General features: G+C 38.4%; 1 protein-coding gene and 1 pseudogene across 1 annotated transcript; one reads left to right on the top strand and one right to left on the bottom strand.

The window, feature by feature from the left end:
- Positions 1-17,149, bottom strand: part of LOC127127878 (elongator complex protein 6-like) — a 39,801-nt pseudogene extending 22,652 nt beyond the window's left edge.
- A 3,076-nt stretch (positions 17,150-20,225) lies between these two features.
- On the top strand, positions 20,226-22,752 carry LOC127131393 (uncharacterized). The gene is made up of 5 exons (XM_051060318.1): positions 20,226-20,379; positions 21,818-21,888; positions 21,962-22,222; positions 22,304-22,637; positions 22,736-22,752. The coding sequence occupies exons 1-5, from the start codon at positions 20,226-20,228 to the stop codon at positions 22,750-22,752; spliced, it is 837 nt and encodes a 278-aa protein (XP_050916275.1).
- Positions 22,753-25,198: the final 2,446 nt, after the last annotated feature.

Below are 25,198 nucleotides of genomic sequence, written 5' to 3'. Positions count from 1 at the left end.
GGCATGCTCTTTTCGACCAGACTCGTCATGTTGCCCCAACACACCTCATTGGATTTTCTAACACGGTCAAATACATGATTAGAGGTCTTCCTTCAACTGGTGGTGTCAGAATTGGAGGTTCTTGGAGACACTTCTTGATTTTATCAAAAGTTTCCTGACATTCATCATCTCTTGACTGTCCTCAGTAATTTGAAGATAGGTTTGCAAGTAGCAGTCAAGTAGGATATAAACCGGGCAATGTAATTCAAGTGCCCCAAGAGGCTTCTGACTTCTTTCTTGTCTACTTTTAGTACTCAGATCGACAGTTTCAATTGACTCCTCATGCGGCTGTATAGTCCTTTCTTCTTTCAGTAACAGTCTGGCAAGTTCTTCAGGTACTTCACAATCTTCCTCACTTCCATCTTCGGCTTGGTAGATCGGATTTTCGAAGTCATAATGAACAGTAGCAGAACTATTATCAACAGGATCCAGAGTGGATGTGGATACGCAATTTGTTACGTGAGTGTGTGCAAGAAAGCATAGCTTATTTGAAAAATGACAGGAAAGATAAAGAGCGCAATATTTGAATGCAAAAAGTCCATTGATTTATTGAATATGAATATGCTTATGAGAATGACAAAACATTTAACCAAATTTGATACATTGAATAAACAACAAACAATTACTCCTGACTAAAGGAAGTTGGAATAGTGTCTTCAGCCTTCCAATTATCCAAGTTGCAATCGCTATTCACATCTTCTACAACATTAACAGTCTTGTCATGATCGGGCATAGGAGCAGTGATGACATTAGGAATATCCAGAGGATCAAATTCAAATTCCCCAGCGTCGATCATATCCTGAATCTTGTTCTTCAGCGACCAGCAATCATTCGTATCATGCCCGGGGCTATCGGAGTGATAGGCACACCTGGCGTTGGGATTATAACGAGGAGAAGTAGTGTTGGGTTTTGCAGGAGGATCTCTGAGGGTAATTAAATTTACTTTTAGCATACCCTGCAGTGCTTGTGCTAAAGTCATATTGATCTTCGTAAACTGCCTTCTTCCCGGGTTAATGTGCCTCACAGATTTCTTGTCCTTTTTCTTCTTGAGCAAGAGAGTCTTTAGTTCCTCCTGCCCCTTGGATAAGTTCAAGATCATCTCCTGGAGTTGAGCATTCTGAGCCTGGAGATCTTTGACAGTTTGTTCGAGGTCCATTTTTCTGTTTGAAGGAAAACCGTGAGAATACTGATCCTTTTAGAGTACCTGTTATGCAATGTCATGTTATGCTATGCAATGTATGAAATGTTTTCGAGGACTTTTGGAATTTAATTTTGCATAAACTACCAAAAAAGAAAGCCACTTTTACTAATAATATTTGATTAATATTCATTATAATAAGAAGTAAAATACAATAAAAGCTCAGGTCTCCCAGGGACGGCTTCTTTTTGGGCGAAGATATGTATTGAGTCTTCGTTCCTCATTAAGCTGGCCGGTGAGCTCTAACACCTTCTTCCTTGTAGCACAGAACTGGGCTTCAAAAGTATCCCTTTCCTCTCTCAACTGGATCCAGGACTTCTTTAACTCTTCAACATCGGTAGGCATATCTGGATAAGGAACGATCTGAGGAGTACCTCCTTCAGCTTCTGGTTCAACAATCAGTGGTCCGACTGCCAGATATGGCATGACAAGTTCACGAGCTCTTGTGCGGACCCATCTGAGATAAGGTTCCATAGGAATAGAGTTTTTCTGTCCTAAAGTACTTCTTTTCACCATGCCCCAAGCTCGCACAAATCTTTGACGGAGACCTTGGGAATCGTTATCATAGTCAAACACCGTGCCTTGTATAATTATTTCATGTGGACCATCTCTTCGAGCACAACCAAACTGACGTAGGGCTAAAGCAGGATTATAAGTAATACCTCCTCTTATCCCCATGAGTGGTACATTAGGGAATTCTCCACAACGGTCAATGATGATATTGTTTTCTTTGAAATGAGGACACCAACGGATGTCTGAGTGGGAGAGCGACATTATCCTTTGAGACCATCTCAAACTTTGCTCATTCTTCAAGACTGACTGAGGAAGGTGCGAAATAAACCACCTGGATAATAAAGGTATGCAGCACATGAGAGTCCCTTGCCTCTTCATAGTACGAGTGTGAAGGGAATGCAGAATGTCGCCGAGCAAGGTGGGCACAGGGTTACGAGCGAGAAATATCTGAATAGCATTCATATCTATGAATTGATCTGGATTAGGGAATAACACCAAACCATAGATTAGTAATGCTAGAATCTCCTCGAAAGCATGGACATTCATGACTTTTAAGAATTCTCGGGCCTTATTCATCAGAAATTTGGCAAGTAAACCCTTAACTCCACTTCTTGTTACCCAATTAGCTTCAATATCTGACTTTGTCATGTGTAAAGCTGCGACAACTTTTTCGGACCTCAGAATCTTTTCTAAACCACTGAAAGGTATTTGATCAAGAATAGGTATCCCAAGCAGCTGGGAAAATTCTTCTAATGTGGGCACCAACTGATAATCTGGGAATGTGAAGCAATGATGTTTAGGATCGAAGAACTGGAATAGGACTCTCATCATATCTTCTTTGAAACCAGTGGTAACCAAATCGAGGAGAGAACCATGCTTTTTGACGAACTGAGCCTGATCAGGAAGTTCTGACACTAAATCCTTGAGTTGAGGAGAGATGACTACAAAATTTATCCGGATAGTCTTCCTGGGAGCCATAGCCTTACAAAATAGAGCCAAGTTAAATCCCTAAGTCCTCGAAGTGATTAGTGCAATGTCATAATGTCATGATGTTATGATGTTATGATGTTATGATGTTATGATATTATGATATTAAACAAATAACAAGCATAAGCAAGTCATACAACAATCATTCCTAGGTTTTAAGGCTTGCATGAGTTCCATAGGTAAGTACCCTCCCCACTGAAGTTTGGTGGGTTCAACCTGTCTTAGAATAGTAACCGGGTTCTAGAAGGATCTCAAATCATTGACCTTTCCTTAAGTCCACTTCAGTGCAACACCAAGTGGTTGACCGAAGCTTCCCTAAAGTCCAATCTCAAAGAGTGTAGTATCGAGTCTCAACCGACTCCAGTCGGAACCGAAGCCAGTTATCTCACTACTTTCTAATGGCCAGGATGAGTCAATTAGGGTTCTAAAGGTCTGGTTAATGCTTTTATGACACCACGCGAATGCCAAATATTTCCTCAACTAACATGAGGAACATCAGGACATCCAAAGTGCCACATTAACCGTAGCCATCATTTTGACCATTCCAGTATACGCCGGACAGTCGCGATGATCTCTTGCTACTTACCTAAGGTACACTAGATCCGGGTGTAGGATCTTTCACTCAAGCATAACATACCCAAGCAATCCCTTAAAAATAAATCAGACAAATTGAATAAGTGATCTTGTTTTTAAGGTAACCTCTCTTTTTAAATATTCCCCAGCGGAGTCGCCAGTTCTGTCATACGGTGAACTGGACTTTTTGTGGTTTTAATCGCAATGTCGCGGTTAGCAAGAGTCGCCACCGACTTTTCTTTTATCCAATAAGGAAAGGTGGAAAAGAACAGGAAAGACCTTAATTTAGATTTTGGGTTCGGGAGGTACATTATACAAAGGGAAGGTGTTAGCACCCTTTGTATCCATGGTTATCCATGGGCTCTTAATTGCTCGATCACTTATATTATTTTTGTCTAAAAAAGGTGTTTGTGAATTGTTTGGAAAATTGTTTTGAAAAGAGAATTTAACTTTGTAATGATTCTTGTATGAATGTATACAAAGTGGTTATCTCGTTTAGTTTTGAAAATTGTTTAGAAAAATATAACTCGGTAATGATTCTAGTATGAATGTATACCAAGTGGTGATTTTCTAACGGTATTTTGAAAGGTGTGAGGTGCGAAAAAGTGTTTTAAGTTGTGAGCCAGCAATTAAGAGTTATACCGACCCAAGGTCTTTACGGGCATTTCCTATCCTTATGAGGGTAAAACTGTCCTTATTATTGAGAAATAAGTAGTTTTATCCTTTGGATGTAAAAGGGTCATCGTAGGGTCATCGATTGGTCATTGAAGGCAACAGTTATGAGGATACCTTAGCATTCGAAGGGACTATCATCATTTAATCGTAGGCAACATCGGAGGGTCATCGAGGGACAAAGTTGTATATTCGAAGGCAACATCCGAGGGACTATAATTTATTTTATGATGATTTAACCGAAGGGTCTTTGCTAAGGGTATCCCCACATTCGCGGGACATGACCGTAATATCGTAATCGTAAGGCAACAAAGAGAGGTCCAAGATCACTTATTCAAAGGCAAAGTTTTACAATTAATTAGGTGATTAGGAGGAATTCTCCCACATTAAAATTAATACATTAAAATTAATACATTAAAATTAATACATTAAAATTAATACATTAAAATTAATACATTAAAATTAATACATCAAAATTAATTAGGTAATTTAGGGTGAAAACTCCACAAGGGTATCCCACAAATAAAGTGGAATACCTAGCCAATAACCTTTTCCTGGGATATGTGAACCTTTTCGAAGCTCAAAAAGAAACATGTCAGAATACCAAATCAGGGTGCAATCGAAGATTACACCGGAAAAATATCGCAACAGTAAATAGGATAGGATGAATAATGCATGGCTATGATAAAAACAAAAAAAAAAACAGACTAGAAAAAAGGTCAGGTACTGTCTCGTTCGCCTCTGCCTCGCCTAGCGAAGGCCAGGCGAACGGCCACGGATTTTGAATTTTGAGAAAAACAGCCCCATGTTAGGAACCTTGAACTTTATGGCATTTTATCACAGGAACAACATGGTCAAACATTCAGGGTATTCAGGCATATTTAAATTCACATACGAAAGCAAATTATATATCAACATTTAATCATGATGCATTATATGTGTAGATATGGCCAATTGAAAGTATAAACAATAGAGATACGCAAACCTGTTTGCCAATTCAAGGTTGAAGGGATTGACCACTTGTGGTATCGGAATGAGTTAGGCGGCGGGAATTGGGCGGCGATGGCTTCGGGGCGGATGAGCTGCCTTCAGGGTTTCTTTATTCTGAATTCTCCGGGTTGGCAGGGTTCCTATGCCAAAGTTTCTATCCGTCCTTCTCTGTTCTCTCTCTTTCTTTTTCCTCAAGGTTTTGTTCCAAGGAAACCTCAGAGTGTTTTGCTTCTCTTCCTTCTTTCTCCAGTGAATCTCCCAGTGTAAACTCTAAGTCTCACTCCCCTACTGAAACTTCAGTATTTATAGACTAATTTTGTGGGTAATGGGCTTGGAATGAGGGAGACCCAAGTCCAAAATAATTTGTTATATTTTATTTATTTATTTATTTTAATTATTTAATTAATTAATTAATTAATTAATTAATTAATTAATTAATTTTTTTTTCTTTTTTTTTTTTTTTTTTTTTCGTTTTTTTTCGTTTTTTATTTTATTTTATTTTTTATTTTTTATTATTTTTTTTTTCAGGAAAAATGATGGGTAAATTTTGGGGTATGACAGTCGGTACCGCATGCATGGAGTCTCATTGCATAATGTATGTATGACAAATAATATGAATGGATGTATTCCAATATTACACGTGTGTGTTGTGTTGTGTTGTGTTGAGTATGATTATGAGTTGATGTTGCCGTTGCTGAATGTGTGATATGATTAGGGTGATGAAATGTGTTAAATTACTTAGCATTACATGATATTTTATAATGCTTATTATATCGATTGAGGAACTCACCCTTACAACTATGTTTCAGGTAACGAGCAGTGATTGAGTAGAAGCTAGTGCTTGGAGTCTAGTGTAGTTCCTTAGTGGGTCATGCTCTGGTAGATGTAACATCGGGACGGGATGTTTTACCTTGTTTTCATTTGGTTGTTGAATAATTTTACATGTAATGTGTTACATGGTTTGCATGATTGATTAGATCTCTATCCGCTGCGAATTGTGCAATGTTTTATTTTGATTAATAAATGAGCATGACCAGTTATTTTGATGAATGGTGTGAAGTGTCAAGTGTGACACCCTTAAATTGCATATCTACTCTGATTTATATTTGTTGTTTTAATTATTATTGGGGTATTTTAGAAGGGTGTTACAGTTACAAGTTGTTAAATATGTTAGACTTGGTGGAACATGTTGCTTGGTTGCCTTAACATCTAGTATTGCATAATTTTCCCCCCAGCCATTTTATGCTTCATCATTATCGTCATAACCTATTTCTATTGTAACACCCTTCTAAAAATACCCCAAATATTTAATTAAAATAACAAAATATCAATCAGAGTAATTATGCCCTTAAGGGTGTCACACAATCATTTCACACCAATCATCAAAATATCCTGTCATGCTCAGTTATTTAATCAAAATAAAACATTTGCATAATTCGCAGCGGATAAAAACTAACAACATTCAAACCATGTAATACATTACATGTAAAGTTGTTCAACAACCAAATGAAAACATAGTAAAACATCCCATCCCGATGTTACATCTACCAGAGCATGACCCACTAAGGACTACACTAGACTCCAAGGACTAGCTTCTACTCAATCACTGCTCGTTACCTGAAAATATAGTTGTAAGGGTGAGTTCCTCAATCGATATAATAAGCATTATAAAACATCATGTAATGCTAAGTAATTTCACACATTCATCACCCTAATCAGATCATACATTCAGCAACAGCAACATCAACTAAAATCATACTCAACTCAACCACAAAACACACGTATAATATTGGAATACATCCATTCATATTATACGCCATACAATACAAATGCAATGAGACTCCATGCATGCGGTACCGACTATTTTTGAACATATAGTTCGCCTCACCGTCCAAATCCAGGCACGGCTACCAAGTCCAACTAGTCCCACTCATTTGAGACCTAGTGACTCACTCACTAATTCCTCACCACGGGAATTAGCTACCACCCCTCAAGGGCTATGCTATGCACGCTAATTCACCTAGCATGCAAACATCGACAACAGTCCATAATGACTAACTCACTAATTCCTCACAATGGGAATTAGCTACCACCATAAGGCCACAATATGCATGCTAATCACCTAGCAATGCTACATCATCAACAACAATTCAAGAATAGACATATGCTCACACTCTAAGCCATAAAACAGTCTATTCACAAATGCACACATAACTGATACATTCACAGCATCATGCATACCATCACACATCATCAGTATTTTATCACATAAGCATATCATATCATGCCAAATAACAACCACAGCATTAGCACACTCTACTAATACCTATACTACTCAAAACAACGGGGAATGATCCCTAATATATCATACATCAGCTAAATTACATTACTCAGCTGAACAGCTAAAAACTGCACAACAACAGCTCAGGAAAACTACAAGTCTGCCCATACGCGTATTGCCTAGTCCCATACGCGTATGGCCCATTTCTCAGCCAAAACCCATACGCGTAACACCATCCCATACGCGTATGCTACGCGTACCACATCCCCATACGCGTACCAACAGAGACTAAACCACGTTCAAAACATCATCTTCCTCATCCATACGCGTATTGCCTAGTGCCATACGCGTACCAGACCATCTCATACGCGTATTGCCTAGTGCCATACGCGTATGACCAGAAACCAGAATTTCCAGATCTGCAATGGCTTTCTCTGCTACGAGATCTATCCAATTCAACCTTCCACAGTCCAATTTTTCACATTATTCGTTCATATCATCTAACACAAATCATATCCTATTCGATTTCACAAATTCTAACATTATTACATCTAATTCCTACGAATTTCCTTCCATTATAATCCAATTTTTGTTCATCCAATATTTCACAATTTTCATCATATATCATTCAATTCAGAGGTAAATCAATGGTTTATCACTACCCATTACATATTATCCCATAATACCCATTAAACGATGATAAACCCCCCTTACCTGAGTTAATCCGGCAAATCTCGGAGCTTCAAGCTTTTCCTCTCTTCAACCCTTGCTCTCTGGCTCTCTTTGCCCTTTTCCACTTTTCTGTCCCTTTTTCCTTTTCACGTGAAAAATAAACCCTTTTTCTAAATGGGACCTTTTCTAAATTCCAACTTTTATTCCAATAAAATAATAACCCAATAATTACAATTATTTAATTAAATTAATAAATATAATATTAACTTAAATTAAATAATTATCTTATTTTTATCGGGGTGTTACATCTATCACCAAGAGGATACTTGGACATGTCTCTAATGACATTGTCATCTTTAAAGTTGTTTTGCTCTATTTTCTACTTTGGTTCTAGGTTGGACTTCGATGTAAATCTGGGATCTCTGTCCGAAACAATACTCGACGGAATACCATGCAAACTCACAATTTCTCTTTTCATCCCCGGCCACCAAAAATAACTTTTTCAAATCATGATACATCTTCGTAGCTCCAGGATGAATACTCAAGCCACTACGATGTCCTTCCTCCAGGATACTCTTCTTAAGTTCGGTAACATCCGGAATACACACCCGATTACCAAATTTCAAAACACCATTCTCATCAACTCTGAATTCACCACCTTGACCTTGATTCACTAGAGTCAACTTATCAACCAAAAACACATCGGATTTTTGACCCTCTCTAATCTCATCCAGAATACCACTCGTTAACTTCAACGTTCCCAATTTAACACTATTGTGAGTACTCTCACACACCAAACTCAAGTCTCTAAACTGCTCAATTAAATCCAATTCCTTAACCATTAACATAGACATATGCAATGATTTCCGACTCAATGCATCAGCCACTACGTTTGCTTTACCCGGATGGTAATTCAAATCAAAGTCATAATCCTTCAGAAACTCTAACCATCTCCTCTGTCTCATATTCAGCTCTTTCTGATCAAACAGATACTTTAAACTTTTATGATCACTGAAAACCTCAAATCTTGACCCGTACAAGTAATGCCTCCACAACTTCAGAACAAATACCACAGCTGCCAACTCTAAATCGTGCGTCGGATAGTTCCTCTCATGAACCCTCAGTTGTCTCGAAGCATAAGCTATAACCTGCTTATTCTGCATCAACACACCACCCAAACCCAACAATGAAGCATCACAGAAAACCTCAAATGGTTCCGACGGACTCGGTAATATCAGAATAGGAGCAGTAGTTAACCTTCTCTTTAACTCTTGGAAACCTTCTTCACATTATGAGTCCCAAACAAACGCTTGCCCCTTTCTAGTCAACATCGTCAATGGTAACGCCAACTTAGAAAATCCCTCAATGAACTTCCTATAATAACCTGCAAGTCCAAGAAAACTTCTTATCTCAGAAACTGACTTCGGAGCTTCCCACTTAGATACCGCTTCTATCTTAGAAGGATCAACAGCAACACCACCTCTTGAAATCACATGACCAAGAAAACTAACCTCTTCTAACCAAAATTCACACTTGGATAGTTTAGCAAATAACTTCTTTTCTCGTAGAACTCCTAACACCACTCTCAAATGCTCAACATGCTCTTCTTCAGATTTCGAATACACCAAAATGTCATCAATAAACACCACAACAACTTATCTAGGTACGGATGGAAAATCCTATTCATATACTCCATAAATACCCCAGGCGCATTAGTCACACCGAAAGGCATTACAGAATACTCATAATGTCCATACCTTGTTCTGAAAGCAGTCTTCTGAATATCCTCAGTTTTCACACGTATCTGATGATAACCCGATCTCAAATCTATTTTGCTGAACACACTCGCACCAACCAACTGATCCATCAAATCATCAATCCTCGGCAAAGGATACCGATTCTTGATCGTCACTTTATTCAGTTGCCTGTAGTCCACACACAACCTCATAGTACCTTCTTTCTTTTTAACCAATAACACTGGTGCACCCCACGGTGACACACTCGGACGAATAAATTTCTTATCCAACAGATCTTCCAACCGACTCTTCAATTCAGTTAACTCAACAGCAGACATACGGTACGGAGCCATCGATATCGGCCTAGTACCAGGTACCAAATCAATCGAGAACTCAACTTCACGCTCTGGCGGTAATTCATTCACTTCTTCAGGAAACACGTCAGGAAAATCACACACCACAGCTAGATCGCAAATCACCAGTTTATCTTTAGCCTCCAAAGTCGCTAACAGCATAAACAACTCTGCCCCATCTGCTACTGCCTCATTCACCTGCCTCTCTGATAGAAACAAAATCTTTCCTTCCTCACTCTCAGAAAAGATCACAGTCTTATCAAAACAGTTGATAGAAACTCGGTTAAACACCAACCAGTTCATACCCAAGATAACATCGATCTGCACTAGTGGAAGACACACTAGGTCCATCCCAAAGTCTCTACCAAAAATACTCAAAGGACACTTTAAACAAACTGAAGTAGTAGTCACTGAACCCTTCGCAGGAGTATCAATCACCATACTTCCAAGCATCTCAGATATCTCTAACTTAAGTTTCATAGCACAATCCAAAGATATAAAGGAATGAGTCGCACCTGTGTCAATAATAGCGACAAGAGGAAACCCATTAATATAACACGTACCTCGGATCAAACGATCATCTGCAGAAGTCTCAGAACCCGATAAAGCAAAGACCTTGCCTTCCGACTGATTCTCTTTCTTCGGCTTAGGACACTGTGGACTGATATGACCCACCTCTCCACAGTTGAAACAAGTCGCAGTCCTCAACCGGCACCCTGCAGCCAAGTGGCCACCTTTGCCACACTTGAAACACTTCTTCTCAGCACTGATACACTCATAGAAACGATGTCCAACCTGACTACATCTATAACATTTAGCAGGGACACTGGAGTCTCCCCCACTAGGTCTCCTCATCCCACTCTGTCTCTGGAAACCTTTGCCAGCTGCATACGGTTTCCCACGGTCATTCTGATTCTTGCCTTTCCTATCAACCCTCTGCTGATAGCTTTCCGCTCTGGCCTTGGTATCCTGTTCAAACATTCTGCAACAGTCGACCAAATTAGAGAACACTCTAATCCGCTGATACCCAATAGCCTGCTTGATCTCGGGACGTAACCCGTTCTCAAACCTCACGCATTTTGAAAATTCTCCAGTAGCCTCATCATAGGGAATGTAATACTTCGACAGCTCTGTGAACTTAGCAGCATACTCAGTAACAGACCGATTGCCCTGCTTCAATTCTAAGAACTCTATCTCTCTCCTTCCTCTGACCTCCTCTGGAAGGTACTTCCTCAGAAATCTCTCTCTGAACACCGCCCAAGTGACCTCAGCATTGCCAACAGATTCCAACTCAGTGCGGGTAGCAACCCACCAATCATCTGCTTCTTCTGACATCATATGCGTACCGAACCTGACCTTCTGGTTATCGGCACACTCAGTTACTCGGAAGATCCTCTCGATCTCCTTCAGCCACTTCTGAGCACCATCTGGGTCGTATGCTCCCTTGAACATTGGAGGATTGCTCTTCTGGAACTCACTCAGTTGACGAGCAGTTCCCATTCCCACAACATTCGGATTTCCCCCAAGTACTCCAGCGAGCATACCCAGAGCCTCAGCAATCACAGCATCGTCTCTACCTCTTCCAGCCATCTCTATTCTGAAAGCCCAAAAAGCTAAACAATAAGTACTGATAGGGTTACACAACACCTATCCCGTACAGGGGAACAGAATAATTACGACTCGACTCGACCGACTATGCTCTGATACCACTAATGTAACACCCTTCTAAAAATACCCCAAATATTTAATTAAAATAACAAAATATCAATCAGAGTAATTATGCCCTTAAGGGTGTCACACAATCATTTCACACCAATCATCAAAATATCCTGTCATGCTCAGTTATTTAATCAAAATAAAACATTTGCATAATTCGCAGCGGATAAAAACTAACAACATTCAAACCATGTAATACATTACATGTAAAGTTGTTCAACAACCAAATGAAAACATAGTAAAACATCCCATCCCGATGTTACATCTACCAGAGCATGACCCACTAAGGACTACACTAGACTCCAAGGACTAGCTTCTACTCAATCACTGCTCGTTACCTGAAAATATAGTTGTAAGGGTGAGTTCCTCAATCGATATAATAAGCATTATAAAACATCATGTAATGCTAAGTAATTTCACACATTCATCACCCTAATCAGATCATACATTCAGCAACAACAACATCAACTAAAATCATACTCAACTCAACCACAAAACACACGTATAATATTGGAATACATCCATTCATATTATACGCCATACAATACAAATGCAATGAGACTCCATGCATGCGGTACCGACTATTTGTGAACATATAGTTTACCTCACCGTCCAAATCCAGGCACGGCTACCAAGTCCAACTAGTCCCACTCATTTGAGACCTAGTGACTCACTCACTAATTCCTCACCACGGGAATTAGCTACCACCCCTCAAGGGCTATGCTATGCATGCTAATTCACCTAGCATGCAAACATCGACAACAATCCATAATGACTAACTCACTAATTCCTCACAATGGGAATTAGCTACCACCATAAGGCCACAATATGCATGCTAATCACCTAGCAATGCTACATCATCAACAACAATTCAAGAATAGACATATGCTCACACTCTAAGCCATAAAACAGTCTATTCACAAATGCACACATAACTGATACATTCACAGCATCATGCATACCATCACACATCATCAATATTTTATCACATAAGCATATCATATCATGCCAAATAACAACCACAGTATTAGCACACTCTACTAATACCTATACTACTCAAAACAACGGGGAATGATCCCTAATATATCATACATCAGCTAAATTACATTACTCAGCTGAACAGCTAAAAACTGCACAACAACAGCTCAGGAAAACTACAAGTCTGCCCATACGCGTATTGCCTAGTCCCATACGCGTATGGCCCATTTCTCAGCCAAAACCCATACGCGTAACACCATCCCATACGCGTATGCTACGCGTACCACATCCCCATACGCGTACCAACAGAGACTAAACCACGTTCAAAACATCATCTTCCTCATCCATACGCGTATTGCCTAGTGCCATACGCGTACCAGACCATCTCATACGCGTATTGCCTAGTGCCATACGCGTATGACCAGAAACCAGAATTTCCAGATCTGCAATGGCTTTCTCTGCTACGAGATCTATCCAATTCAACCTTCCACAGTCCAATTTTTCACATTATTCGTTCATATCATCTAACACAAATCATATCCTATTCGATTTCACAAATTCTAACATTATTACATCTAATTCCTACGAATTTCCTTCCATTATAATCCAATTTTTGTTCATCCAATATTTCACAATTTTCATCATATATCATTCAATTCAGAGGTAAATCAATGGTTTATCACTACCCATTACATATTATCCCATAATACCCATTAAACAATGATAAACCCCCCTTACCTGAGTTAATCCGGCAAATCTCGGAGCTTCAAGCTTTTCCTCTCTTCAACCCTTGCTCTCTGGCTCTCTTTGCCCTTTTCCACTTTTCTGTCCCTTTTTCCTTTTCACGTGAAAAATAAACCCTTTTTCTAAATGGGACCTTTTCTAAATTCCAACTTTTATTCCAATAAAATAATAACCCAATAATTACAATTATTTAATTAAATTAATAAATATAATATTAACTTAAATTAAATAATTATCTTATTTTTATCGGGGTGTTACATCTATCACCAAGAGGATACTTGGACATGTCTCTAATGACATTGTCATCTTTAAAGTTGTTTTGCTCTATTTTCTACTTTGGTTCTAGGTTGGACTTGGATGGATGGACTGATATTGGAATTAATACTCAATTTTTATTTGTTTAAATTCTAGTTTTTTTAATATTATATACTCACTTTTATCAATAATGGTTATGTTATAAATTTTAGTAAAAGGAAACAAGAGAGTCACATGGTAAGAGTGGGGGACGGCTCCCTTTTATTGCCATTTTTTTTGTTACTTTTCTTTTTTATTATTATTATTATTATTTATTTTATTTATTCTTTTAATAAATGGTTTTAAATGGTTTTATTATTATTATTATTTATTTTATTTATTCTGTTCATTTAATATTCACACTCCATTTTCCGTGTTTTTTTTCATTTGATTAATAAGTTGACTAACTTCTCTTTACATGAGTAATAAAAATCAAGTAATCAATATCTATATCAAAAACCCTACATTATTTTTATAATAAATTTAACCCCCCGCCACATCCAAATTATTTTCATAAGTCAACTTCTGACACTTGATCCAATGTCAAGTCGTCCCCCTATTTTCAAAAGCTTTTCACAATAAAAATGGAAGAAACTGATTAAGTTTAGACTTTCTCTGTTTTGGATGTTAGGACATTGCGGTAGAGCTCAATGTTCAAACATTCGTCTTTCATATTAAAATACAATAATTACTAGAATTTGGTCATTTCTCTTATAGAAGAAAAAGATTGATTGGGTATCGACCTTCTCTTTCCCCGATTATTTGGACATTGCTGTAGAGCTCTATGTCTGATTAATTGTCTTCCGTTAATGAACATTGACCTAATTTGCCACATTTTCATAAACAAACTTTTGGATGAAAAGAGAGTGATTGGGCTTAGGCCTCTTCCTTTTCGGGCATTCGAGTATTGTAGTAGAGCTCCTTGCTTGGATGCCTGTCTCTGCTTAAAATCAACTCAAACTCATCAAACTTATTTTTCGCCCTTGTGCGACTCCGAAAATATTTTTAGAAAAGAGTATGCAACATCCATTTTGATGCGAAACAAACAAAGACTTCAGCCTCCAAGAGCGAGCAGCAAGTAAAGGTTTAATCGCTCAAATATGATCCAAGCATCACTCTCTTTAAAAGCAATCCACCCAGTAGTTCTCTTTGGGTAGAACTACATATGCCTTGAGTTCTTCATAGCACCTGGAGATACGTAGGAGCAGGATTACGAAATCTTGTCAAGCACATTAATATTAAAAAACCCTAAGTCTTTCCTTTCTTTCTTTCTCTTTCCTCACCCGATAAGTAGAAGATCGCGAACGATATCACGCTAACACTCTAACACGAAACTAACTAAGTGGGTCCCATCGAGTACGATGGATGTGAGGGGTGCTAATATCTTCCCCTTGCATAACCGACTCCCGAACCCGATTTTGGTTGCGACGACCATTTCTTTTTGATTTTTATGGGTTTTATCGATATTTCCCCTTTCCCTCTTTGGGAATAAATAAAGATCGGTGGTGACTCTGTTTTGTTTCTATTTCGAGCATTCCTTACGCTCGGGTATTTTTCGCGCCGCCAAATGCTTCTATATAAAGGACATGGAAAACCTGGTTTTATACACAAGAAATAACGAACGAAATATTGAGAGAGAATAAGGGTTTGAGTCTTGTGTGGTCGTGTGTATTGTAAGCCAGTCATTCATCCATAGGTGATTGAATTGGACTGATTTTTGAGTTGTAATTTGTCCACTATAAGCTTTGAAGCATGAGTGTGTGTTTACTTGATTGAAGCTTTTAAGCAAGATCAAGTATGTGTCTTTGAAGAGTGTCTTCTTTTCATTGTAATTCTTGTTTTATATCACTGCAGTGATTGAGGGAGAGTGAGTAGGATCTCATATCTAAGAGTTCTTAGGTAGAAGTCACACAGGTAGAGATTAGGTGAAAAGACTGTAACTTGAAGTTATTTATTGAGAGTCTTTGAACTGATTCTGTTTAGTGGATTTCCTTCCTAACTTGAAAGCCCCCAGACGTAGGTGAGTTTGCACCGAACTGGGTTAACAATTGCTCGTGTCTCTTGCATTACTGTTCTTTATCTTTTATCCTGTTTGTATTGTTCAGATATTAGTGTCGTGACATTACCTTCGACATCTCATATCTGATACCAAAATTTCAGTCCTAAAATGAATGACTCTTTTCAATTTTCCATGCAATATTAATTACTTTTTCTTTTAATTGCATCCTCTAATTAATACTACTTGCATCGTTCCCAATTCAATATATTTCACTTTGCATTTATGATAATCGTGACTCCACTAAGTACTAGATAAGGATTTAGGTTGTAACTTGTAACAACTTTTCCTGAATGAGAAGAGAACATATAGAGTCAAATATAAAAGTGAAGGAACTGTATGGAAACGGGCCTCTAGTTTGATCATATCTAAGCAATTGAAGAACTATTCCTTAAAATCTAACTATCAAGGGTGAAGAAGAAACCCATTTAAATACTCCACCTAGCATCTATACTACTCAGTGTGGACTTAAGCATATCGTATAATGCCAATGTCCCTATCACGACATTGCCTCTGAGAGCCAACATCATAACGGTTGCACTCTACGCCATTTTTTTTATCCTTTCTGATCAACCCTTCCGTAAATAAACCTAACAGAGCCACTTATAACGAGGCACTCATACAAATTGATACTTACCCAACACCTGAAGAACCCTCCATTATAAGCTAGCTATCAAGGGGAAGAACCAACCCACTTAAACACTCCCATAAAGCATCCCATATTGTGGGACTTGGGCACCCCATAATACCCAGGTTCCTATCACAATTGTGGCGAAAGCCTTAACGTGACCGCGTTAGCTGAAACAGTTTTTTCCCTAAGTTTAATAAACAACACACTGAAAAATAACAATTGAATATTTTCTCAAATGAAACATCTTTGCACTATTCAACTTTATCAAGCAAATGATAAGGACAAACTATGAAAGAAATGAAAGATACCTGAATTTCTCACCTGGAAACTGCAACATAAGCAAGTCAATGAAAAATAATCTATTATTATCTCTTTGAGCAGCCAAATTGCAACCCTAAAACAGAAAACCCTAAAAAATAAAATCATTGTGATAAAATACAGAATAACAACAACACAAAATGGAGATGCAGAGAGAGAAATGAGGAAGTTACAATTTTTCTGAGAATGCGATCGTAGTGGGAGAAAGGGTTCGAGGGGGCGAGGAAGATAACAGACGAAGAAGGGTGAGAAAAGAAGGTGCGTTTGAGGATATAGTGAAGAACGAAAGCGGCGCTTGTGTCGACGGTGTCTTCTACAAGGACGAAGTGACCGTAAAGGTTGTTGTTGCTGTGAAGACCTAAGGATTCAGTCAGAAGGTTCAATTCTTTGTGTTCCATCGTTTTTGGTTTTTGGTTTCTCTGCAACAAAGACTTCAATGGAGTCATGGTGATATCACAATGGATCCGGTTGGGTCGGGTATGCCCGAATAGTTAAGGACTTGTATATATCTATAACAAAATGGGAAACTTGGTTTTGATATAGCCTATTTTTCTATAAATTTTACGCTTAGATAAGTTACATAATAACTTCTAATTTTACATAATAATATATAAAGAAAAAAATTGGTTTTGGTTTTGGTGTAGCCTATTTTACTACCAATTTTACCCTTAGATAAGTTACATAATAACTTCTAATAACTTATATTGAAATCCCTATTATTTTATTTCACATAACAATATATAAACGGAAAACTTGGTTTTAGTGTAGCCTATTTTTCTACCAATTTTACTCTTAGATAAGTTACATAATAACTTCTAATAACTTTTATTGAAACCACTATTATTTTCTTTTACATAACTTCCTACTATTAATTTCTTATATAACTTTCAATTAAAATTAACATTAAATAAAACAATATCCTATATATTTTCACGTATGTTTATTTAAAAAGAGGACAGACGGACACAGAATGTCCGTCTGGACGCTAGTTTATGGGTAGTCCTAACTTATGCCTCAATGACACTGGTTAAAAAACCCATAAATAAATAAAAATTATTAAAAAAAAGTATTAATTATAAAGTTGTATTAAATTTAAGACACAATTTCCAATAATTTTTTATTATATTTATCTCTTAACTTGTGTCCTAAGAGCACAAGTTAATATTACCCTATATTTTATTATTTCGAAAAGATATTATGGGTTTTTTGTGTTAAAAAAATCATGGTTTTCTTTTTATATTTCATTATTATTATAGTATGTTTGTATTGGACCAACATAATTTTACCTTAAAGTGGAGTTTATGAATCTAACCATAATATGCTTGAATCTAAAAAAAATAGTATATTACTACAAAAGTTTTCTTTTTTTTAACTCTTACCTTAGGAAGAAAACTAAACTCTTAGATTTATATAATCTTGTTTATAATCGCACATGTTTGAGGGAGACTATCCAACTAGACGTTTGACTCAACTTTAAAAAAAGAAGTTGATTGTGAGACTATACAACTAAGAATTCGACTCAACTTTAAGACAATGAATTGACTCAACCATGAATCACATAACGAGTTCGACCATGAATTAACTCGGCCATGAATCTGTTCGCTGTGAATTTTGGCGAACAACCTCTGGTTTACCAAACTTGTAGAATTGGGTCACTTGCAGGATCAACCACACAAATCCTAGGACATGTGCAGATCTAGATGGTCTTGGAGATGTCTAGAACCACTCTCATATCTTCCATTTTTGTTCTCTAAGTGTTTTACGTCGAAATATGTTGATTAAAACATTAAGTGGATGTAAATTTAACAAGATAAAGTAAATGGCGGAAAATAACTGACAAAATGTAAAGTGTCGAGAAAGAGAAAGTGCAGAAAGATAAATGACTGGAAAACATAAAAGAGATTTGTAAAGAACTTTAAACTTTATAACATAAACTTTGAAGGAATTGGTGTTTGTTTACACATACATGTTCCAAATATGACTCTTTTCTCTCACACGGGTACTTTGAGTGTTTTCAGGAATTTTGTACAAGTAATTCTTCACGCACTTTTTTTGATAACAACTACCCTATTTATATACAAATAACATAACTGTTACTAACGGCTAAATCCTAAAACTGTGACGAACGACTTTCATCTTTTCGCCAGATGCTTCCACGCGTCTTCTGCCAAACGTCACAACTCTTTAAATTCAAATTTACACTTTAAGTCGAAATGACGTCTTCCTTCAGGCTTTTTGTCGAATTATCAATATACTGCAATGTTTTCCATGTCTGTCAAAAGTACTTTTCTAGCTGCAAATATCATGTCGAAATATCAAAGCTTCCATTTTGTCGAAGTGTCGAGCCACACTTATCAACCAAATCGTTTTATCCCATGTCATCATTTGTCGAAACAATCATTCTGTACACCAAATCTCATGGCGTCGAAAACACACGTATACAAATTGCCCCCCAGCAAAGACGTTTCGACTGTTTTTCTGGAGAAACAGTCATTTGTTGTCAACCAGTGTTTTGATGCCATGTCATTTAATCTTCATTAAATGCAAGTCTGATAATCTCAATTTCCAATGCAGGTTCATCATTACACTTTCTTCACAATGTCACGTCTAGCCCACGTTCACAGCCTACTCCCATCATTTCCTCATATCATGGTCTCTTTTCAACTTCCACCTCTTTATCATTCCCATCAGAAATGGCCACGTGTCCCACTAACATCATTACCATCCTAAAACGTTTCAACATCTTCTTCCTATAAATACCCATAAACCTTTTCTTTAAACCCTTTTCCGTTTCAGATTTCCTTTCCTCATACCCATTTCTCAAGCCTTTTCACATTTTCTGAGAAATCTTCTTAAGTTTTTCTAGCAATGGCGCCTCAAAAACCTTCAAGCAGCAAGCATTCCAAGAAGAAACAAGACTCAGCTTTTCCTCCTGTGCACGATTTAAAAGGGCCAATGACCATTGGATATCAACAGTATGTTCCGGAACCTCCAAATGAGAAAGAAAAAGACTGCATCTATAAATCTCAGGTACTAATCCCTGTTCTTATTTCTGGAAATTGTCATGCTATGTTAGGTCCCCTTCCAAATCCAGAGATTAAACCCGAGCGCTTAAGAGAATTTTTTCCCTCTTACTTTCACACAAAACCCATAGGCGCTGGAAGAAAACCTCAGCCTAAAGAGAAAGTTGTAGAACAAAAAGATTCATCGAGTTCGACGGATATTGGAGAGTTGGACTTAGCCTATTTGAACTATCCCAGGATATTTAGAACTTGCCCATGGTCGAAAGATCCTTCTGACTACGTATCTTGGTTAGATAAAATCGAAAAAGTTAAAGGGGCTTTTTGGAAAGAGGTAGGCATTTTCGACCTTATCCAGTTGTCGAGAGTAGGACCCAATATCTGCCCAAATATGCTTTTGGCTTCTCTCTACTTTTGGGATAGTACTTACAACACCTTTCACCTTCCTTGTGGGATGGTTACACCTACCCTTTTCGACGCAGCAGCCATTGTTGGTCTTCACCCCAATGGTATAGATTTCGACCCTACTATCTTAAATGAAGATACCATTGCTTTCGAGACTAGCCTTGCACCTTACTCCTTATTCATGTCCTATTATCACGATAAGAGTACTACTGAAGTTTCAGATGTCGAACATATAGCTTTCCTAACACTGTGGCTATCCAAATATGTGTTTTGTTCTCGCTCTCTCCAAGTTGCTAAGAGATTCATTACCATAGCCAATCAGCTTCATGCCGGCACAAAACTATGCTTGAGCGAAATGATTCTGGCGAACCTATATGAATCTCTGAGTGAGAGCGTACATTTTTTAAAAAACACCAAAACCCAGGGGAAAATCAACTTATCAGGACCTTTCTGGCTCTTGCAATTATGGCTCAATGCCACCTTTGAGGCCAATCTTCCTGTAGCACCAGAAATAGATGAAGAAGAAGTAAAAAATAGGACTGTCGAATGGCCAAGATTAGTGCTAATAACGCCATCTGATGAAGGAATCAGCCTTCGACAAGCTTTTAAAAGCTATGTTATGATGTTTGCTAAAAGGTATCAATTTACTTCGACCATGGCACCTTTTGCTGATAGAAAGATTGGACCCAAGTGGTTTACCCAACAACTGCCTTTGGAGATGCAAAAGGATGAAAATACATTTCTGAATAATCATTCTTAACTCCTAGGCTCCTTTTTTCTTACCGTAACACCACTAAAAATCAAATTGCTTTGATAGTTTATCAACCCAACCTTGTTTCTAGACAGTTTGGCCTAATCCAGATAATACCTCGACCTATATTTCCCAAGAAAGGATCCATCATCTTTTATAACTCCCTTCACACTGAAGACGAAGGCAAAGAGCTATCGAAGAAACTAGCTGATGATTCTCTCGACATTCGACCAGTTATTTTTCGACCATTATTCCTATGCACTCCTGAGTTTGATGAATGGTGGAAGGATTATTATTCCAACAAATTTTTCGACGTAGCTGCTTTTGCTACACATTTGACAAATGCTTTCGCTTTTGTGCAGGATCGGACCAAAAAAGGTATTCAACGACACATTAAGGAAATACAGAAATTTCAAAAATATTTTGAAACTGCGTATAGACCTGATGATCTTAGTCGAACCATATGCGAAGCAGCGGCCGAATTAAAACGTAAATTGACGGAGAAGTTTGAAAAACTGTCATTGCCTTCCAATCTTTCACCAGAAGCGCGTTATGACCTGGCTTTCAGTTGTCACCCACCAAAGTTTCCTCCTTTGCCAACTGCTGACTTTGGGGTGGCGTTTAGTTTTCCACTTCCAGACTGGTTCCTTTGTGGGGATTTTATGAAAATTCTCCGTCAAAAGTATCAAAAACCTGCTGAGCGTGTGGTTCCGACTAAGTATCATCTGGGCGAATATCCAGGGCACCTTCATATTGGAATAGAACACGTTCGCGTGGAAGATCCCATTCTTGAAGGTGTTCACAGAAAAACATGATTTTTCCTTCTGTTATTTTAACTGTCTTATCATGTCTCTCTTATATTTGTTTCTGAATTTTCTTTCTTTCCTTAGCCGTGAAGATCCCTGCTAAGAAAGCTGCTGTCGAAGCGTCGCCCAGTACTGCTAAAAAGCCTTCGACAAAAGTACAAAACTTTTTCTCTTCTTATTATTTTTCTTCCATTTTCAAAACTAACTGGCTTTGGCCTGCATGACTAGGTAATTCGAAAGCCCTCAACAATCCAAAAGAAGAAGAGTGAAGAGGAGAGAGGCGAGGATAAAGTCCCTAATGAAGAGTCTGGTGATGAATCTCCAGAGTTAATCCCTCCTCCTCAGAAGAAAAAGAAACTCACGAAGGTCTCTTCCCAAAGATCCATCGCTAACCCGATCAGGAAGGATTCAGTCAGTACTCCTCCTGCTAAGCCTCAGTCGAAAGATACGGGGAGTGGGAAATCCGGCTTTAATACTGAAATTCCTGAAGTAATAATTTTTTTTTTATTTCGACAGCATATGTTCACCTTTCCTACATCTTTTCTTCTAAATCTTGGAATTTATTTTTAGGAACAAATGGCTGTCGAAAGGACGCCTGAGAAAATTCTGGAGGAAACAGCCCCAGAGGAAGGTATCCCCACCAGTGATCATGACATGCAAACCGTGTCAGAATTCGACACTACAGTGGGTGAAGCTTCTGAAGATGAATCTCCTCCTCATCCAGGACTACATATTGCACCTCAGGGTGATGACATTGAAATGGAGGTTGCGGTCGAAGATGACCCTGAAGATGGAGCTGCCAGAGATGGGGACAACCAGTCAAAACAAACAGAGGCTGAGCATACTTCGACGCGAAACACTCCACCTGCTCCTGACCGGACCCAAGGAAGTGGCAAATCAACTGGTTCGACCAGCCTCTCTCGCGAGGAGCTTGAAAATCTCAAAGTGCAAAGACCTTTGGAGTATCTAAAAACCATGCTTAGCACCCGTTTTAATTTTCAGGATTCTTCGTAGAGTAGTTCGACCACTTCTGGGGCAACTTCTGAAGCACCATCACTTGGCAACATCTTGACCAAAATTAAAACGAAAATCCTTGATGTCGATTTGTTTAAAGTCTTGGACGAGAATTCCCTTGCTCATATTGATCTTAAGAAAATTTTGAAACAAGTGAATGTCCTGGAAGCTTCTGCTGAGATTGGAAGTTTTGTGATGGAGCTGATGACTCTCATTGACTTGGCCACTGCAGATCTCCATCGTCAAAGAGATCTCACCAATCAGATCTCCTCCAAGTCTGAAACTCAAACTGCTGAATGGGATGCCGTTTCGACTTCGACTGACAAGGTTTCAAAATTGCAAAAGCTTTCTGAAACTTATGTCAAAGAAGTTGCTGCTTGTGATGACAATATCCAAAAATGGAAAAAACAGATAGCAGCACTTCAAGAAAAGATCTCTCAAGAGGAGAAACGTAAGGCATCCATACAGCAACCCATGCAGAGCGAGATTGACGAAGAATTGAGGGTGGGTATTCGACATGCAGAAAAAGCCCAGCAACTTAGTCAGGAGATTGAGACTCTCTCTACTCACAAGAGTCTTTGTGATCATCGACTCCAGTTTCAGAGGCAGAAATTCGCCACTTTGAAGGATGCTTTTGCCAATTTCAATTTTTAGTCGAATTTATTTAGCAACTCTCAGCCCTTTGAGGCTTTTTTTGTAATAACTTTTGAATGCCATTTTTATTTGGCCCATCTTATTACAATTATGTTTGTACTTATTCTGTTACTACTTTTACTTCCTGCAATATAGGCTTATACTTTTTCAAATACTTGCCATTTATTCTTAGGATTCTCTTATCCTTCTCTATTTCTTCTATTTCGTACGCGCCGTTTGAAAATGTTCTCAAAACCTGGAAAGGTCCCTCCCATTTAGGAGACCACTTTCCCATTAATTTATCCTTTCGATCCATAGGAAGGATTACTTTCCACACAAGGTCACCTATTAAGAAAGTCTTGAATCTTACTTTCTTGTTGTAAAATCTTTCGACCCTCTTCTTTTGTCTTCTTATTAGGTCTAGCGCATGCAGCCTTTCCTCGTCTAAATCAACTAGTTCGTCCATCATCATACTCCAATATGTATCTGATGGGATTTCATGATGCCTTTGCACTCTAACTGACTGCAGATATATTTCGACCGGCAAAACTGCATCATGTCCGTAAGTCAACTTGAATGGGGTCGAATTCGTTGCCTCTTTGGGGGACGTTCGACAAGCCCACAAGGCTTGATCCAAAGTCTTATGCCAATTTCTAGGTTTTTTCCCCACATGCTTCTTAATCAAGTTTATCACTACCTTGTTGGCTGCTTCAACTTGCCCATTTGCTTGAGCGTAGTAAGGTGTCGAAGTAAGGAGCTTAAAACCTGTTTCTTGTGCAAATTTCTGCATGTTTTTACCGGTGAACACAAATCCTTGATCTGTTGTTATTGTCTCAGGTATCCCAAATCTGTAAATTATGTATTTTTGGATAAAGTCTATGACTGCTTCTTGATCCACATTCGCCAATGGTATAGCTTCAGTCCATTTTGTGAAATAGTCTATCCCAACCAAAATGTACCTTTGTCCTTTTGAGGAAGCTGGTCGAATCTCCCCGATTAAGTCCAACGCCCATCCTCTGAATGGCCAAGGTTTTATAATTGAGTGCAACTCACTTGCAGGAACGTGGGGTATGCCTGCATGTACTTGACATTCCTGACAACCTTTTGCGAATTCGACACAGTCTTTCAGCATTGTTGGCCAATACATTCCTTGTCGAAATAATAGCCACTTCATTTTGTGACCTGCTTGGTGTGCGCCACACGCTCCACTGTGTACATTCGACAAGGCTATGTAGGCTTCGTCTTCACTCAGGCATTTCAACAAAACTCCTTCTGCAGTCTTTTTGAACAATTCATTTCCCAAAAGTACGTAACTCAAAGCTCTGTATTTTATCTTTCTTTCTGCTTTCTGATTTGGGTCTTGTAGATAATCCTTGACAGGCTTTCTCCAGTCTGTTGTTCCTGAATCATCTATGTTGAATATCTCAAAGTTTTCTTCGTCACCGTATCCTAATCTTATTGACTCCAGATCTGATGGGGACAACTTGGTGGATACGACTCTTCCTCTGACTTCAATGGCTTCTTCTAACTTTTTCTTCGACACTTTGTATCCGGACGCTAGTTGAGCAAGATCGTTCGCTTCTTGATTCTCCAACCTGGGAGTGTGCCTGAAGACGACATTGTCGAACTCCTTGAGAAGTCTATTGGCTATTACAAAGTACATGATTAAATTTTCTTTCACGCACTTATACTCTTTCGTCAACTGCTTTATCACCAGTTCGGAATCACCCATTATTTCGACTCTCGTTGCCCCCAATTTCAACAAGATTTCAAGTCCAGCGATCAAAGCTTCATATTCTGCTTCATTGTTTGAACACA

The sequence above is a fragment of the Lathyrus oleraceus genome, chromosome 3 (assembly GCF_024323335.1).
Source record: "Lathyrus oleraceus cultivar Zhongwan6 chromosome 3, CAAS_Psat_ZW6_1.0, whole genome shotgun sequence".
In the NCBI taxonomy this organism is placed as follows: domain Eukaryota; kingdom Viridiplantae; phylum Streptophyta; class Magnoliopsida; order Fabales; family Fabaceae; genus Lathyrus; species Lathyrus oleraceus.
The sequence above is the reverse complement of the archived record's forward strand: the minus strand, read 5'-3'. Positions and strand labels throughout refer to the sequence as shown.

What these genes read in the sequence shown, in the direction of transcription:
- LOC127131393 (XM_051060318.1), top strand. Translation starts at nt 20,226, where the DNA reads ATGGTTACACCTACCCTTTTCGACGCAGCAGCCATTGTTGGTCTTCAC. An exon ending in CTAAAAAGCCTTCGACAAAA is followed by an intron (nt 21,889 to 21,961) that starts GTACAAAACTTT and finishes CTGCATGACTAG; the next exon opens with GTAATTCGAAAGCCCTCAAC. An exon ending in TTAATACTGAAATTCCTGAA is followed by an intron (nt 22,223 to 22,303) that starts GTAATAATTTTT and finishes ATTTATTTTTAG; the next exon opens with GAACAAATGGCTGTCGAAAG.